The sequence below is a fragment of the Lithobates pipiens genome, unplaced genomic scaffold (genome assembly GCF_037356315.1).
Source record: "Lithobates pipiens isolate NorthernLeopardFrog02 unplaced genomic scaffold, aLitPip1_a1.2 Scaffold_28, whole genome shotgun sequence".
Lineage (NCBI taxonomy): Eukaryota > Metazoa > Chordata > Amphibia > Anura > Ranidae > Lithobates > Lithobates pipiens.
The window spans coordinates 69,841,943-69,858,218 of NW_027507789.1; the positions used below are offsets into that span (position 1 = coordinate 69,841,943).

At 41.0% G+C, this 16,276-nt stretch overlaps 1 protein-coding gene across 11 annotated transcripts in view; it reads left to right on the forward strand.

The window, feature by feature from the left end:
• SRCIN1 (SRC kinase signaling inhibitor 1) overlaps nucleotides 1–16,276 on the forward strand; it is a 942,827-nt gene that overhangs the window by 308,524 nt on the left and 618,027 nt on the right. For all 11 annotated transcript variants that reach the window (XM_077459382.1, XM_077459389.1, XM_077459385.1 and 8 more), the window contains exon 2: nucleotides 12,861–13,144. In XM_077459382.1, coding sequence (XP_077315508.1) covers nucleotides 12,861–13,144 — 284 coding nt within the window. The remainder of the gene's footprint in view (nucleotides 1–12,860; nucleotides 13,145–16,276) is intronic.

A 16,276-nucleotide genomic window follows, 5' to 3' on the forward strand; every position in this document is an offset into this window, starting at 1 on the left:
AGTCCATCTAGTTCAACCACAAAAAACAAAAAAACAATTCTATACCCACAGTTGATACCTTCATTGGAAAAATGTTTTATGTATGTTTATACTACTTCAATAACATTTTGTGGAAAAAAAAAAAAAACCCCAGCAGAGCATGATCCAATTTGCTAAAGCAGGGGAAAAGATTCCTTCGTGATCGCCAGAGAGGCAATCGGATTTTCCCCAGATCAACTTTACATATAAATGTTAGTACCCAGTTATATTATGTACACTTACGAAATAATCCAGGCCCTTCTTAAAGCAATCTACTGAGCTGGCCAGAACCACCTCTGCATGGAGTCTATTCCCCATTTTCACAGCTCTTACTGCGAAGAAACCTTTCCGTATTTGGAGATGAAATCTCTTTTTTTCTAGACGTAAAGCGTGCCCCCTTGTTCTCTTTGTTGACTGTAAAGTGAATAACTCGACAGCAAGTTCACTATATGGACCTCTTATAAATTTGTACATGTTGATCATATCCCCCCTTAATCAGTTCCTCTAATCTTTCCTCATAGCTGAGTTCCTCCATGCCTCTTATCAGTTTGGTTGCCCTTCTCTGAACTTTCTCCAGTTCCACAATATCCTTTTTGAGAACTGGTGCCCAAAACTGAACTGCATATTCCAGATGAGGTCTCTGTGAGAGCAGGGAGAGGGGAGATCGCTGCTGAAGATGGGCACAGCACTGGATCAAGAAAGGACTCACAACTACTGGGACATTTTTTACCTTAATTCCGGGAATGCATTAAGGTAAAAAATGTCTTGCTGTTAGAACAACTTTAATTCATTCATCAATTAGAAAAGGGAAAGCAGCAAAACACTGCTTTGTTTTTGTTTGTTTTATGTCCACAACAGACAATACAAATTCTAGCTTAATTGTTCTGATAAATGAAGGGTGAAACTTCGTTATTTGCTATGGTCAACACGTTTAAACAGTTTTTTCCGATTTTAGCAAATTCAGTGCTGGTATGGCTAATAATCTTTAATATTGCCTTAGCTTCCAGACTAACTTGTGAAGGCTATTCATTAATTTGCCAAAACATAAATCCATACATCAAATGGCATTTCAACTGAAGTTTGTTTTGACAGATTCCCCAGTTATAAAGGAGTGAATAATAAGATGCCAACCTATTCATTAACAGAGCATGTTACATTGACATCAGTTTAACCTGGGACTTTCTCCAAGGCCACAATGCATTGATAAGATTATGAAAAAACTGAATTTTCTATGACTGTTTGGGGGCTGCGGGTGACCCAGAAGGCTTTCAGTGTTTCACAACCTTTTTTCCATCAAGACACTCTTTAAAATATTAAATATATTAAAAGTGTAACTAAAAGCAAACCTTTTTTTTTAGTTTTGGATAGAGTGGATAGGGATTAGAACACTTGTCAGTTTTTACTGCTGTCTTTGCCCCCGTTAAGGCAATTCACCCTCTCTATCTCTGAAATCTTGTAGGTGGCATAATAGTTTTGGTGACCTGGGGGTCCCCTAAGAATTCCCTTAATGTGCAGGGATTTCCTCTCAGTACCTTTTTTGACTATGGGACAGGAAGTGAAGGAAAATCTTTGCGCTATCCAAAATCAAATAAAAGGTTTTGCCTATAATTTAAGCACATAACACAGCATCATCCACAAAAGTAGGATACTCAATGTTAGAGGTGAATAATTCTTCCAAAACAAATACACTTTTGCACACTGGTACTGACTGGTATTCCAATGTTTCTCTTCTCCCTCAGTTTCTCTCCACTCAATGTGACCCCATTCCTACAGTCAGGGGCAGGGACGAGGCAAACAAGGATGCTGTGCAGGTGCTTGACATCCTCATATCAACCGATGACATCATTGGTTGTTAGGACGCCGGTGGCTAGAAGGTTACAATGGTGAACAATGAAAATCTGTGGCATTGTGTAGCTAAAAGGCAGGCTTGATCCGCCCGTTGGCTTGTATACAATTTTGGGGCATCTTTTAGGCATTTTGCCATGACACCCTGAAGAAACAGACCCCTTGGTTGAAAAAGGCTACTCTACCCAACACTCCCATAAGTGTTTAATTTGCAGCAAGATTGATACCCTGATATATTTGTTTATCATAGTCAAATCACGGTGTTCTGGCATATAGTGTCCGGCCATCATATAGTGTCCGCCCCTTACTGCACATGCGCAGTACGGAGCAGACGAAGCTTTGGAAAATCTCCGAAGCTGAACGGCGCCTGCGCTGTCAGTGGAGGTGGTAGCCCCACCATCCAAGCGGACATAGGGTTGTGAATATTAGAGGGCCCCTCGCGGGCGAGCTTCGCTCGCCACACTTCGCGCTCGGCTCTTTTATATTCCTACGCTATGTCCACTTGGATAGTGGGGATAGAACCTGGACTCACGGCGCAGGCGCCGTTCATCCTTGGCAATTTTCGAAATCTGTGTTGCTGTGTACTGCGCATGCGCAGTACGCAGCGGACACTATCGGATGGAGGACCTTATATGATAGGACAATGGCAGCAGACCGTGTGCCTCTAAGTATTTCTAATACAGATTGCCTACCTGTGGTTAGTTTCCGCATGCAGTAGCTGATAGCAGGGTCTCCTTCACTACAGGAAGCTATTTTTACACACACGATTTTTGGTTTAATAATTTTTATCAGCAAAGAATAAGTTAGATGAATTGACATCAGATTAACAAATGAGGAATTCACAGCATTCACATTCAACTTTCTTGGAAATAAATAATTAAAACACTAGATGAATCAATCCTTCCCCCTTTGCAAATATGAATAATGAATCAAGGTTTAGAAGACAGATATGGAAAGGTTGCATAAAGAAATCTTGACAATTGTTCTAGATGAGTGTAAAGAGGTAGATGTATAACACATGAGTAATAGACCATGTTCAAAGGCATGTCATTAGCACAGGTGTAGCCATGTTTATCTAATGATAGTATCAGCCTGACCTTGACATCCTGTGCACATTCAGATTCAGCACTTCTTTAAATCCATCTGAGTAACAAATTAACAGCTTCCTCTGTATGACTGGTGTACATTCAGAAAATGAATTCCAGCTGTGTATTTTGAGATGGACAGACAGAGGCCTCCTTGCCTTAGGAGGCAGATCACAGGGATCTCTCTCCTCGCTCCAGGACCGTTGGTTCTCCTTTCGGCTAAATAGGAAGTGGGTCCTGAGACTTCCTGGTCAATTGGGTCTCAGGACCCACTTCCTGATTAGCAGGAAGACAATAGTGAATATTAATTTGCCATTGTCACACAAGTGGGTGGGTTCATGCCAGGCGCATGGATTAGGGGGGCGGCGCCTCTGCACCCCGCAAGGACGGGCAGCCACTGCTCTGAACCAGGGGATATTGCAGTGCTGGAGAGGATCGCTTTGCTTTGTATATCTGTGATAATGGGCAAAATGTGCTGTGCATGTTTGCACATAATGGCAAAAAGCTCATGGGGGACAAAAATTGTTCATTTTGTTTGCCGGATTACTTACGCTTTAAAATAATAAGAATGTTACAGAAAAAAAAAGATACAAGCATGATCCCTTACAGTAGGAGCTTTAAACTGCTATAATGTATAAATATTCACAAGTGAATGCCAAAACATATTTTTATTGTGTGATATACCGTCCTTCTGTCATTACAATCCTAAAAGAATAGTTCTCTGTGATGTACTTTATATTGTTTATATGCTAGTCAAAATAAGTGCTTTGTGAAATGGAATGTATTGTTCTTTCTAGTTTCAATCTAATATTATATTTTAAAAAAGCAATCTTTCCTCTTTATAAAAAGGGGGGCTATATGCAAGTCTTTTGGAAGGCCTCACCAATCAGGCGGTCCTGAGGGAACTGCCTGTTTCCTCCTTTTTAAAGTAGGCCTAGAAGGTCCAATAAGATCTAAAGCACAGACAATGCACCCTAGCAAAATAATATATTGGCCTGAATATCCTAATGTGAGGAATTTTGGGTACATTCGCTAGTTTTAAACACATTGTGTCTAGACTGTGTTTAATAATGTCTGAATTGTATATATAAACGCAATTCAGAGAAAGAAGCGAAGGCTACCTATGCTGCACATTTACCTGATATTATTATTTTAACCTATTTTTCACTGGTTGCACTGACAAATTGAAAATGCAATGATTGTGGAAAGTCAACCTTTGCAACTCAGCAAAGTATATTTTAAATTCCACTTCCATGGTAACATTTATTCTTTAGGTTTTTGCTGCCCTCTGTTGAGGAAGTTATGACAAATTGCCCTGCCCAAACAGGATATTGCCCTAAACCTGTGGGCAAATAAGAGAACCAGAACCTTCGCTTTATACATCCAATGTACCGAAACCATCAGCAAAGGTCTCAACTAGGGTCCTGGTGGAATTGTGCACATACACCCAGGTATATATGGTATAGCTATTAATAAAAGGTACCTCCGGAGGAATGTTACAGGGGCCCCTGAAGATGACCATTATGCAGTGTCCGTCCTGGTTTCAGAAACCTGAAGACAAGATGAGGGCGATGGGGAGGTTCTTCAACCCTTGTCCAACCAGTCTTGATCACAGGTTCTCACCAACAGGAATCATGAACAGGTTCCAGCAATGTCCAATGTAGAACCTTTGTTCTTTCTTTGACACTCTATTTGACACTGAATAAAACACCAGGGGACAGATTCAAACATACAGTGGTGTGAAAAAGTGTTTGCCCCCTTCCTCATTTCCTGTTCCTTTGCATGTTTGTCACACTTAAGTGTTTCGGAACATCAAACCAATTTAAACAATAGTCAAGGACAACACAAGTAAACACAAAATGCAATTTGTAAATGAAGGTGTTTATTATTAAAGGTGAAAAAAAATCCAAACCATCATGGCCCTGTGTGAAAAAGTGATTGCCCCCCTTGTTAAAACATACTATAACTGTGGTTGTCCACACCTGAGTTCAATTTCTCTAGCCACACCCAGGCCTGATTATTGCCACACCTGTTCACAATCAAGGCATCACTTAAATAGAAGCTGCTTGACAGAGTAAGGTCCACCAGAAGATACTTAAAAGCTACACATCATGCCGAGACCAAAAGAAAATCAGGACAATTGAGAAAGAAAGTAATTGAGATATATCAGTCTGGAAAGGGTTATAAAGCCATTTCCAAAGCTTTGGGAATCCAGCGAACCACAGTGAGAGCCATTATCCACAAATGGGAAAGACATGGAACAGTGGTGAACCTTCCCAGGAGTGGCCGGCCACCCAAAATTACCCCAAGAGCGCAGCGACGACTCATCCAAGAGGTCACAAAAGACCCCACAACAACGTCCAAGGAACTGCAGGCCTCACTTGCCTCAGTTAAGGTCAGCGTTCATGCCTCCACCATCAGGAAAAGACTGGGCAAAAATGGCCTGCATGGCAGAGTTCCAAGGAGAAAACCACTGCTGAGCAAAAAGAACATCAAAGCTCGTCTCAATTTCTCCACAACACATCTTGATGATCCCCAAGACTTTTGGGACAACATTCTGTGGACCGATGAGACAAAAGTGGAACTCTTTGGAAGGTGTGTGTCCAAGTATATCTGGCGTAGAAGGAACACTGCATTTCATAAAAAGAAAATTATACCAACAGTAAAATATGGTGGTGGTAGTGTGATGGTCTGGGGCTGTTTTGCTGCTTCAGGACCTGGAAGACTTGCCGTGATAAAAGGAACTATGAATTTTGCTGTCTACCAAGAGATCCTGAAGGAGAATGTCCGACCATCTGTTCGTGTACTCAAGCTGAAACGAACTTGGGTTCTGCAGCAGGACAATGATCCTAAACACACCAGCAAGTCCACCACCGAATGGCTGAAGAAAAACAAAATGAAGACTTTGGAGTGGCCTAGCCAAAGTCCTGACCTGAATCCTATTGAGATGTTGTGGTATGACCTTAAAAAGGCCGTTCATGCTTGAAAACCCTCTAATGTAACTGAATTAGGACAATTCTGCAAAGATGAGTGGGCCAAAATTCCTCCAGGACGCTGTAAAAGCCTCATTGCACGTTATCGCAAACGCTTGGTTGCAGTTGTTGCTGCTAAGGGTGGCCCAACCAGTTATTAGGTTTAGGGGGGCAATCACTTTTTCACACAGGGCCATGATGGTTTGGATTTTTTTTCACCTTTAATAATAAACACCTTCATTTACAAATTGCATTTTGTGTTTACTTGTGTTGTCCTTGACTATTGTTTAAATTGGTTTGATGTTCCGAAACACTTAAGTGTGACAAACATGCAAAGGAACAGGAAATGAGGAAGGGGGCAAACATTTTTTCACACCACTGTATGTGTAACCACCACTTTCTTTCCCTAACTCTCCTCCCCCCCCCCCCCCCCATTTCCCATAGTCTCTCTTCCCATTTATCTTTATCTCAGTTCTTCTCTACTTTTCTTTTCTTTCCCTTTTCTGCAGTATACAGTATATTTGCCCAGAAATGAGATCGCAGTTATTATACATAACACCTATGCTGTGCTGGAACACTTGCCCACTTATGGCATTCCTGATACTTCAATGCACTTGCACCTGGATTTCACTTATGTATACTATGCTATGCTGTGTATTTCATTATGTTTCAAGTTAATCTGTGTTTCTCTATACTGTTTATGAAAATTCTTTTTGACATAAACTGAAAAAGAAAGACATCACTGGAACAAGCAAGGTGAATATTAGTAAAATTTTAACCTATAAAGGTGTTTTTCAACCTGCCTGGTATATTACACAATGGCGACAAACTTCTAAGAGAGTGACCATCTATCTGGGCCCTTTTGGGGGAAGGTAGTTGGAACATAAGCCTTTGCTACTGGCAAACTCTCCTGGGCACCAGAAGTACTCTCAGCATTGTGCTCTAGTGGGACATGATGGTGCCCCTCATTTTTTTATGAACTCTTCTCAAAGCCCCCCTCCCGCTCAAATGCATGCAGGCTGGTATCAGCATAGCAGGGGCTGCACATTCACTAATCTACAGTGAAAAATGATGTGTGATTGTAGTTGCTGGCACATGTTTTGTGAAACGATTCAATGTTTGTAAATAAATGCTGTGCTTTCAAAATAAATACTTTAATATGTATATGAACAAAAAACAAGCAATTCAATATCACAAGTGCTAATAACACTATCACAAACACACTTTAATTGATCAAATAAATGAATTAACTATTCAAAACCAGTGAAAAACCACAATAAAATAATTTGCTTAAAGTCCACCAAAGTCCGTGATGTAAACTGTGCTCAGGATGAAGGTCACACATAATTATGTTCAAATGGGTGACACCAATCCTCCACCAGACCCCCAAGGGTGTGCTCTCCTGGTTTATTGATGCACAATACAAAGGTCAAATTCTCATGTGCAGTAAAGTACAGAGCTCCTACATCAACTAGGTGGATGCAATGAGCATTCAACAAACCGGTCAGGATTTTTCTCCCCAACACCTTCTCAATTCAATGGTTCTTAAGCTTCAGGGAATAAAAGAAGGAACTCTATAGTGCTGTTTGTTAAAATTAACTTCTTTAAATAATATAATGCACTCACATAAAAAAGTAAAAGGATACAAGCCTTTAAAACACTGGGACATGTTACTGCTTCAAACTGTATGGTAAACAGCCACCGCCGATGCTGCAGCTTGATGTGTATGCCAGTCAGGAATCGCTCTCTCGACAATATTTCTAGTGCTGTCTCCCGGACCAACAAGCTCCGCCCTATGCATTACATCGTAATGACGTCATCAAGGGCATGGAACTCAGTGAACAGAGAGAGATCTTTATGCAAAATGCAAAGACACACCTCTCATGCTAATCCATATGTGGGGATTGATTCTCGCTGTCAAAACACGTACCCTTCACAGTATGAAACTTACTAAATGCACACATGGATCGCACCATAGCTGCCATCCATGAGCTCTGACCATCATATAATATCACACATGAAGCATACCATGAACGATCCTGCCTTGGAAAATAATCGTACAATGTCCATGATACCATCCCCTCCTGTAGTATAAAAATAATCAAAAATACAGCATTACAATACTGGCATTTTGGCTAGCAAAAGTTTGAGGGCAGGTTCTCAATTTTTCGGTCTGAAAAATTTCCTATCTGAAAATGCGTTCGTGTGTATGCAATTCCGACACACAAAAACTCACTCATGCTCACATTCAAGCTATTGGCTACTGGCTATTGAACTTCCCTTTTCTAGTCCCGTCGTGTTGTATGTCATTGCATTCTTGATGGCCGGAATTTGGTGTGACTGTGTGTATGTAAGACAGCTTGAGCGAAATCCTGTTGGAATTCCATCGGGAAAACCATCAAAGCTTTTTCCAACCAAAATTCATATTGTGTGTACACAGCATTAGATATGATGTGGTGTTCTGCACCAGGGGCTGCAAGTAAAAGTCAACATTCTCACCCAACCTGGCTGACAATGAGTTAATACCATTCACTATGGGTCACTATGTTGAGCTTTATGGATTTTTGGTTGGTAATAAATAATGGTTATTTTACAATCTGATTGGATCGTGTATTTTTTTTTCTCTCTCTTGTTCAAAACTCTTAAAGGTCTAACCTCCTTCACAAATTGGACCAACTGTTTCTTTTATTCTAATGTGGGATTCATATATGTTTCTATCAGAAAGTGGGGTATTTCATTTCTTTACAGTGGTTGTAAAGGTAAAAGATTTTTCACCCGCTGCCCCCCTAAATACTCAACTGGGCTTGATCTCGGCCCAGCACTGTGCAAATCTGCAGAAGCTTCTCTCCACTCTCAAGAGCAGTGGGAGCTATTGGCTCCTGCTGCTGTCAGTCAAAACCTGTGATCAGATAGTGGAAAGACTAAAACAGGCTGTATGTCTGAATAGACACCCAGCTCAGAAGCGGCTTCCTATGGATGCAATCGGTGGGGATGGGGGCACGATGAAGAGGATCAAGGCTGTTCTGGGCAAAACCATTGAACGGAGCAGGTTGACATGTTTATTATTTTAATGAAAAAAAAATGAAGGTTTACAATTGCTTTAATATACTCTTATTTATTAAGCACCGCAATAGCGTCCCCTTTTTCTGCTGATTTGATAACAACATATTTCTTCTTTTCAAGGGGGCTGATCCTTCTCTTAACACAATTGAAACATTTACTTGTCTGCATTTGCCTGGTGCACATTTATCCTGTAAACAGGGTGATTGTGACTGCAGAATATCAAGTGAATACCACTGTATCCGATTTGGATAAATGTCAGTACATTTTCCAGTTAGTTCTTAATAAATAAATCAATTAGTGTTTTGCAACATGTAAAGTAGCAATAGTATAATTTTTACTACCACATTTTTTCATTGGAATGTAATGTTGGGTGAATATCAAGTTTGCTGGGTATTAGTATCCATATAGTCCTTTCATGTTATCTATATTGGCTTACTTGTGTTTACCTAACTGTATTTTCAAATATATCTTTTCAAATTTGGCTTGTGGTTCTCTATATTATGGTTTAGAGCAGTTGAATAACTTTCAATCAAAAGGGTCTTCCATTTCTTTGCCATCTTTTCTGTTATTAACAGGAATTAATTGTCGTTGCTGTGTCCCTGGTCTAAATCTGGCCATACATGGGCAGTTTTTTTTTCATTCAAGCTGTAGGTTGAGCAAAAAAACTGACTTGATTCCTCCATCCACACATAGGTTGAAAAAAGACACCAGTCCATCCAGTTCAACCACAAAAAAAAAAAAAATAACAATAATAATATCATACCCAATTCTATACCCACAGTTGATCCAGAGGAAGGCAAAAACCCCAGCAGAGCATGATCCAATTTGCTAAAGCAGGGGAAAAAATTCCTTCCTGATCCCCCGAGAGGCAATCAGATTTTCCCCGGATCAACTTTACCTATAAATGTTAGTACCCAGTTATATTATGTACACTTAGGAAATAATCCAGGCCCTTCTTAAAGCAATCCACTGAGCTGGCCAGAACCACCTCTGCAGGGAGTCTATTCCACATTTTCACAGCTCTTACTGTGAAGAAACCTTTCCGTATTTGGAGATGAAATTTCTTTTCCTCTAGACGTAAAGAGTGCCCCCTTGTCCTCTTTGTTGACTGTAAAGTGAATAACTCGACACCAAGTTCACTATATGGACCCCTTATATATTTGTACATGTTGATCATATCCCCCCTTAATCTCCTTCTATCAAGAGTGATTAAATTCAGTTCCTCTAATCTTTCCTCATAGCTGAGTTCATCCATGCCTCTTATCAGTTTGGTTGCCCTTCTCTGCACTTTCTCCAGTTCCCCGATATACTTTTTGAGAACTGGTACCCAAAACTGAACTGCATATTCCAGATGAGATCTTACTAATGATTTGAACAGGGGCAAAATTATATATCTCTCTCTCTCTGGAGTCCATACCTCTCTTAATACAGGAAAGGACTTTGCTCGCTTTGGAAACCGCAGCTTGGCATTGCATGCTATTATTGAGCTTATGATCTACCAAAACCCCCAGATCCTTCTCCACTATGGATTCTTTCAGTTGTACTCCACCTAGCATGTATGATGCATGCATATTCTTAGCCCCCAAGTGCATAATTTTACATTTCTCAACATTAAACCTTATCTGCCACATAGTCTCCCAATTAGACAGAGCATTGAGGTCGGCTTGTAAATTGGAGACATCCTGTAAGGACGTTATTCCACTGCATAGCTTGGTGTCATCTGCAAAGACAGAAATGTTACTTTTGATCCCAGACCCAATATCATTTATAAAGATATTAAAAAGTAAGGGTTCCAGCACTGAACCTTGGGGTACACCACTGATAACCTTAGACCATTCAGAGTAAGAATCATTAACCACTACTCTCTGAATTCTTTCTTTTAGCCAGTTTTCTATCCATTTACAAACTAATATTTCCAAACCTGTAGACTTTACCTTACACATGAGCCGTGTGTGCGGAACTGTATCGAAAGCTTTTGCAAAATCCAAGTATACCACGCCCACCGTCACCCCTCTGTCCAAAGTTTTACTTACCACCTCATAAAAAGAAATCAGGTTTGTCTGACAACTTCTATATTTCATGAATCCATGCTGTCTGTTGCTCAAAATATTTTTTTCCTGCAAGAACTCGTCTATGTGGTATTTTATTAATCCCTCCAGTATCTTCCCAACTATAGAAGTTAAACTAACAGGTCTATAGTTACTTGGTAAAGACTTTGTTCCCTTTTTAAATATAGGCACCACATTGGCCCTGCGCCAATCCAGTGGTACTATTCCTGTCATTAATGAGTCCCTAAAAATTAGATACAATGGCTTTGTAATTACAGAGTTCAATTCTTTTAGGATCCGTGGGTGGATGCCATCAGGTCCAGGTGCTTTATCCACCTTTATTCTGTCCAAATATTTCTGGACCATATTACTTTTGAGCCATTGTGGATTTGGGGCTGCGTCACTACCACCCACATTATGGACATGAGCTCCCCCATGCTCCTTTGTATACACAGAGCTGAAGAAAGTATTTAATAAGTTAGCCTTCTCTTTTTCCCCAGTCACCCACTCCAGATTATTTTGTAAAGGGCCTACATGTGGATGCAGGAATCCTACCCACTGTGTCATTGTATAGTGACAGCAGGGAAACTTCCCTGCTATCAGAATACAGTTCAGTGCTGCGGCCTGTTGCCCGCAATGCTGTTCGAGTGGAAATATATTGACAGGGTGGTGGAACAGAAGTCAATTGGTAGATCGACTTCTGTTTAACCACAGTGGCCACACATGGATTGAGACCTGGCCAGTCCCTGCTCAACCAGCCAATTTTCAATCCAGCTTAAGAAGTGAGATAGCCAGTAACAAACTAGCAAGAAAGGAGAGAGATGTTAGTTATGCCATTTGGCAGGAACGACTGAAGCAAGTGGGCATAAACCCTTTAATATCCAAATAGAAACATGTTACACTGCCTTTATTCATATTCGCTTACACAGCCATATATTAAGTAGACAAGGTACGTCCAGAAAATAATGAGAATGATATTTTAAAAATTATTTTATTAAAAAACGTTACAATTGAACATAGCCTCCTTCAAAGTATGCACCTTGGGAGTGTACACAACACTCCCATCGATTTTTCCATTCTTAATAGCATCCCTGGAAATCTTCAAGTGGGATGGTGTTCAGAGCCTGTGTAGCTCTTTGGACGTTATCCATCCTACCACAATGGTGTCCTTTCTCATGTTCAAATCCTGAGTCATGATTTCATGAACAATTGACTTGGTAGTTCCAGTTTCCTCTGCAATCATTTTGATAGTGAGCCATCTGTCAAAAACAGAACTGAAAGCAAAAACAGAACTGAATGTAGATGCTGTGAGGTCTGTTCTCAACCATGACTGATGGCTCACTTTTAGATTGATTGCAGAGGAAATGGGAATTACCAAGTCAATAGTTCTTTAATATGCGACTCAGGATTTGAACATGAAAAAGGACACCATTTTGGTAGTGTGGATAACATCCAAAGAGTCACTACACAGGCTCTGAACGACATACCACTTGAAGACTTCCACAGATTCTATGAAGACTGGAAAAATCGCTGGGAGCATTGTGTACACTCACAAGGTGCATAATTTGAAGGGGACTATGTTCAATTGTAAAAGTTTTCAATAAAATAATTTCTAAAATACCATTCTCGTTACTTTCTGGATACAACTCACATGTGTAATAAATTTAATTTCTAAAGTAAATTGCCAGTAGAGCAGTCATTCCCTTAGGTTGACTGACCTATGTACTGTTACATTGTAACAAAACATTCTAATGTTAAACAATTCCTGCAATCTCTAAAATTAATGTGTATAGGATTAGATATATCCTTACTGTTACCTCTCTCTGCAGATTCCAGCCGGTCTGGGACACACATGATCTCTGCCGACGATGCTGAATACCCCCGAGAGTACCGTACTCTTGGTAACGGGACCAGGCGTTTCTCCAATGTGGGCTTGGTGCATACTTCAGAGCGTCGGCATACTGTGATTGCTGCCCAAAGCCTGGAGGCACTGACCAATCTCCAGAAGTCTGATATGGACAGGAAGAGAGATGCTTTCATGGATCATCTCAAGAACAAATACCCTCAACATGCTCTAGCCATCCGAGGTCAGCAAGAGAGGATACGAGATCAGGTGAGGACATGTTGATAAGTCTAGTCTATTTAGCAGCATGGAAATCATAGTTCCTGCTTTGTGTAAGCATTTACACTACATGTGGCCAGATTTTCATGTTTAATTTTAGCATTGTATATTGGGTATATTAAACATTAGGGTCCAGAGCAAACTGGTCAATACTGTATTACAAACATTCTACATCTGCTCTGATTAACCAAAGAAACAAAATCAGTTCCTATCTGATGACCTGGGTTTGATTCATGGCAGGTTCGGTTGCTAAACCCAAACATCGCTGAAGTCAATGGGAGCGAAATGTTATAAACAGTAATGCCTATTTTTAAGTCTAATATGCTAGCCTTGTACCAAGGCAATTCTTTTTTTTTTAATAATGTCTTTGGGGGGGGGGGGGGGGATTTTAGAAATGCTTAAATTTAAACTTTAAAAATGCAAAATTCGTTTAAATAAGATGCCTGGGGGTTGCCCTTACCCTGCCTGAGATGTGGTGCATCTGTATGTTGTAAACAACCTTCAGGTTTAAATGAAAAGTATAGCCAAAGCTATTTTGGCTATACCTTTCTTATAGATCACAGAAGTGCAGTTTTTTCTGCATTCCTGTGACCTGTTTTCATGTTTTTTAAGCAGGTTGAAATGCATGTAATTTGTTTCTGGCAGGGAAAAGGGTTAAGCATTTTCAGCTTAGTTCCTGGGCTTTTTGTTTTTGGTGGACCCATTTGTTATATATAAAGATGAGGACTGCTGAAATCAGAGAGAGCCCCCAGAGAATGGCGAAGGGTGTTGTAAAGTTCTGCCACTGAGCTGGGAGCCGGAGAGAAGACGTGAACATACCGGGAGTCAGACAGCATCCAATTCATGGACCATGCCTATATGGTCACCTCACAGAGGTATGCTTGAGCGACTACATCATGTAAGTAAAGGTTAGAGAAAGGACATAGTTTGTTCTGCTTTATCATGCTGCAACAGTAAAGTTATCTCAGCTGTTCTAAGCCTCGTCTGAAGTTATTCAAAGGGGTGCATGTAGGTTCTGACATATTCCAAAGAACCTGTAGCACTATGGGGTATAAAACTGACACTACTACAGAAGGTTAACTCGGCACGACAAGGAAGAGAAGTGTAGTTTCTATGGGTAACCAAGTGAAGGAACAAGCTAGGAGCAGCCAGTCGTTAAGCATGGTACCTGGTGACAGGTCCTTAGGTAGCGAGTGGGTCGGTGTTCTGGCTTCCTCCCTAGCAATCTGTTTCCCATGGTAACTGGGAGTAGAATAGTGTTATGCCGCGTACACACGAGCAGACTTTTCAACATCCAAAGTCCGACGGAATGATTCCGTCAGACTATTCGATCGTGTGTGGGCTGCAACGGACTTTTGATTCGCAAAAGTCTGACGGACTTTAGAAAATGGAACATGCTTCAAATTTTTCCGACGGAACTCCGCCGGACCCTTCGAAAAATTCGCTTGTGTGTATGCTATTCCGACGGACTAAAACCGACGCTAGGGCAGCTATTGGCTACTGGCTATGAACTTCCTTATTCGAGTCCAGTCGTACGTCATCACGTTCGAATCCGTCGGAGTTTGGTGTGATTGTGTGTGGCCAAGTCCGCTCAGTCGAAAAGTCCGTCAGAACTCTGTCGGAACTCCGGCAGAACTCCGGCAGGACTCCTTCGGAAGTCTGTCGGACATAAGTCCTCTCGTGTGTATGGGGCTTTACAGAGATCTATGGCCTGGTCAGGAGGTACAGGAAGGAAAGAGTTAAGTGAGAGGATGCATGAGGTCAGCGCTAGGAGCTTATTGGGACCCCATTCTGTTACTGGGAGTGGGGTAACAGAGGTATGCCCATCCCTCCCAATGCAAACATAAAGTTACAGTGTGTAGTGACATGGGACAAGTCGCTTTTCAGAGGAACACTTTACTTTAATTTCTGCACACAGTAAAAGCTGTCAAGTCAGAGAACTGCCTTAATGTTTGATTCTTCATTCCGTGGTCTACACCTGGTCCCAGACATTGACGAGCATGTTTTGCACATTACCCCACATGCACGGGCACAGTAGACCCCACCCACATGTTAATGAGGACAAATGCATTTTTCCCATAACCCTGACCAGGCTGTTGTGTGAATCTGCAGGAGCGGGGGGCTTATTTGAATCTGGAAGCTCCCAATAACAATAAAAGGAGACCAGGATACCAACCCTATGTGAGTGAATAAGGGGTACACAGTTTTTGACAGGTCTATAGATTATAACACACCCGACTATGTTGGATTTACCAAGGAACACCTAATAATTAACCCTGGTTGTTCCAAAACACATTGTTTTGGACAACTGCAGAAAAGGGATCTGTTTTTAGCTATTCAACTGGGCCCATATTGACCTTGTTAGTTGTTGGCCTAGTTTTGATAGCGATTTCCAAATTGGCTGGTGCTCCATTCTAGCCTTCATTTAGCTGTTGATTCCTTCAGATGCTCTTATAGTATTATCTCCACATCTGTTGGATCTCTTAGTGGCTTGAGTGACACAGGTCCTTTCCCTCTCCATTACTGCCTTTTGTACTGCTTGCTCACAAAGCTGAAACATGATGATTGGAACCAGGGTTATATGGGGAATGACAAACATTTTTTGTTTGTCAGTGTCCCAGCCTCCTGTAGATGGTGGCATAGCCTGATTTTGTAAAAATGTCTACTATTAAGTGAGGTTGAGCCTAGGTTCACATTGATGCAATTTGACATGCCGGTAATGGCACCGTCCCAAAAATAGTTTCTGTACTACTTTTGGTGACTTTTAGTGTGATTTCAATCGACATCTGTGCACAAGTCAGACTAACATGTGGGTATGAAATTGTGCAAGTTCAGCTGAACTTGCATGATTTCAATCCCGCTGTCAGTGTCTAGGCTTAATGTTAATAAATGTAAAGTTATGCACTTGGGTGCTAAAAATATGCATGCATCATACATACTAGGGGGAGTACAACTAGGGGAATCCATACTGAAGACAGATCTGGGGGTTTTGGTAGATCATAAGTTTAATAATAGCATGCAATGCAAAGCTGCAGATTCCAATGCAAGTTGGAGAAAGTGCAGAGAAAGGCAACCAAACTGATAAGAGGCATGGAGGAGCTCAGCTATGAGGAAAGATTAGAG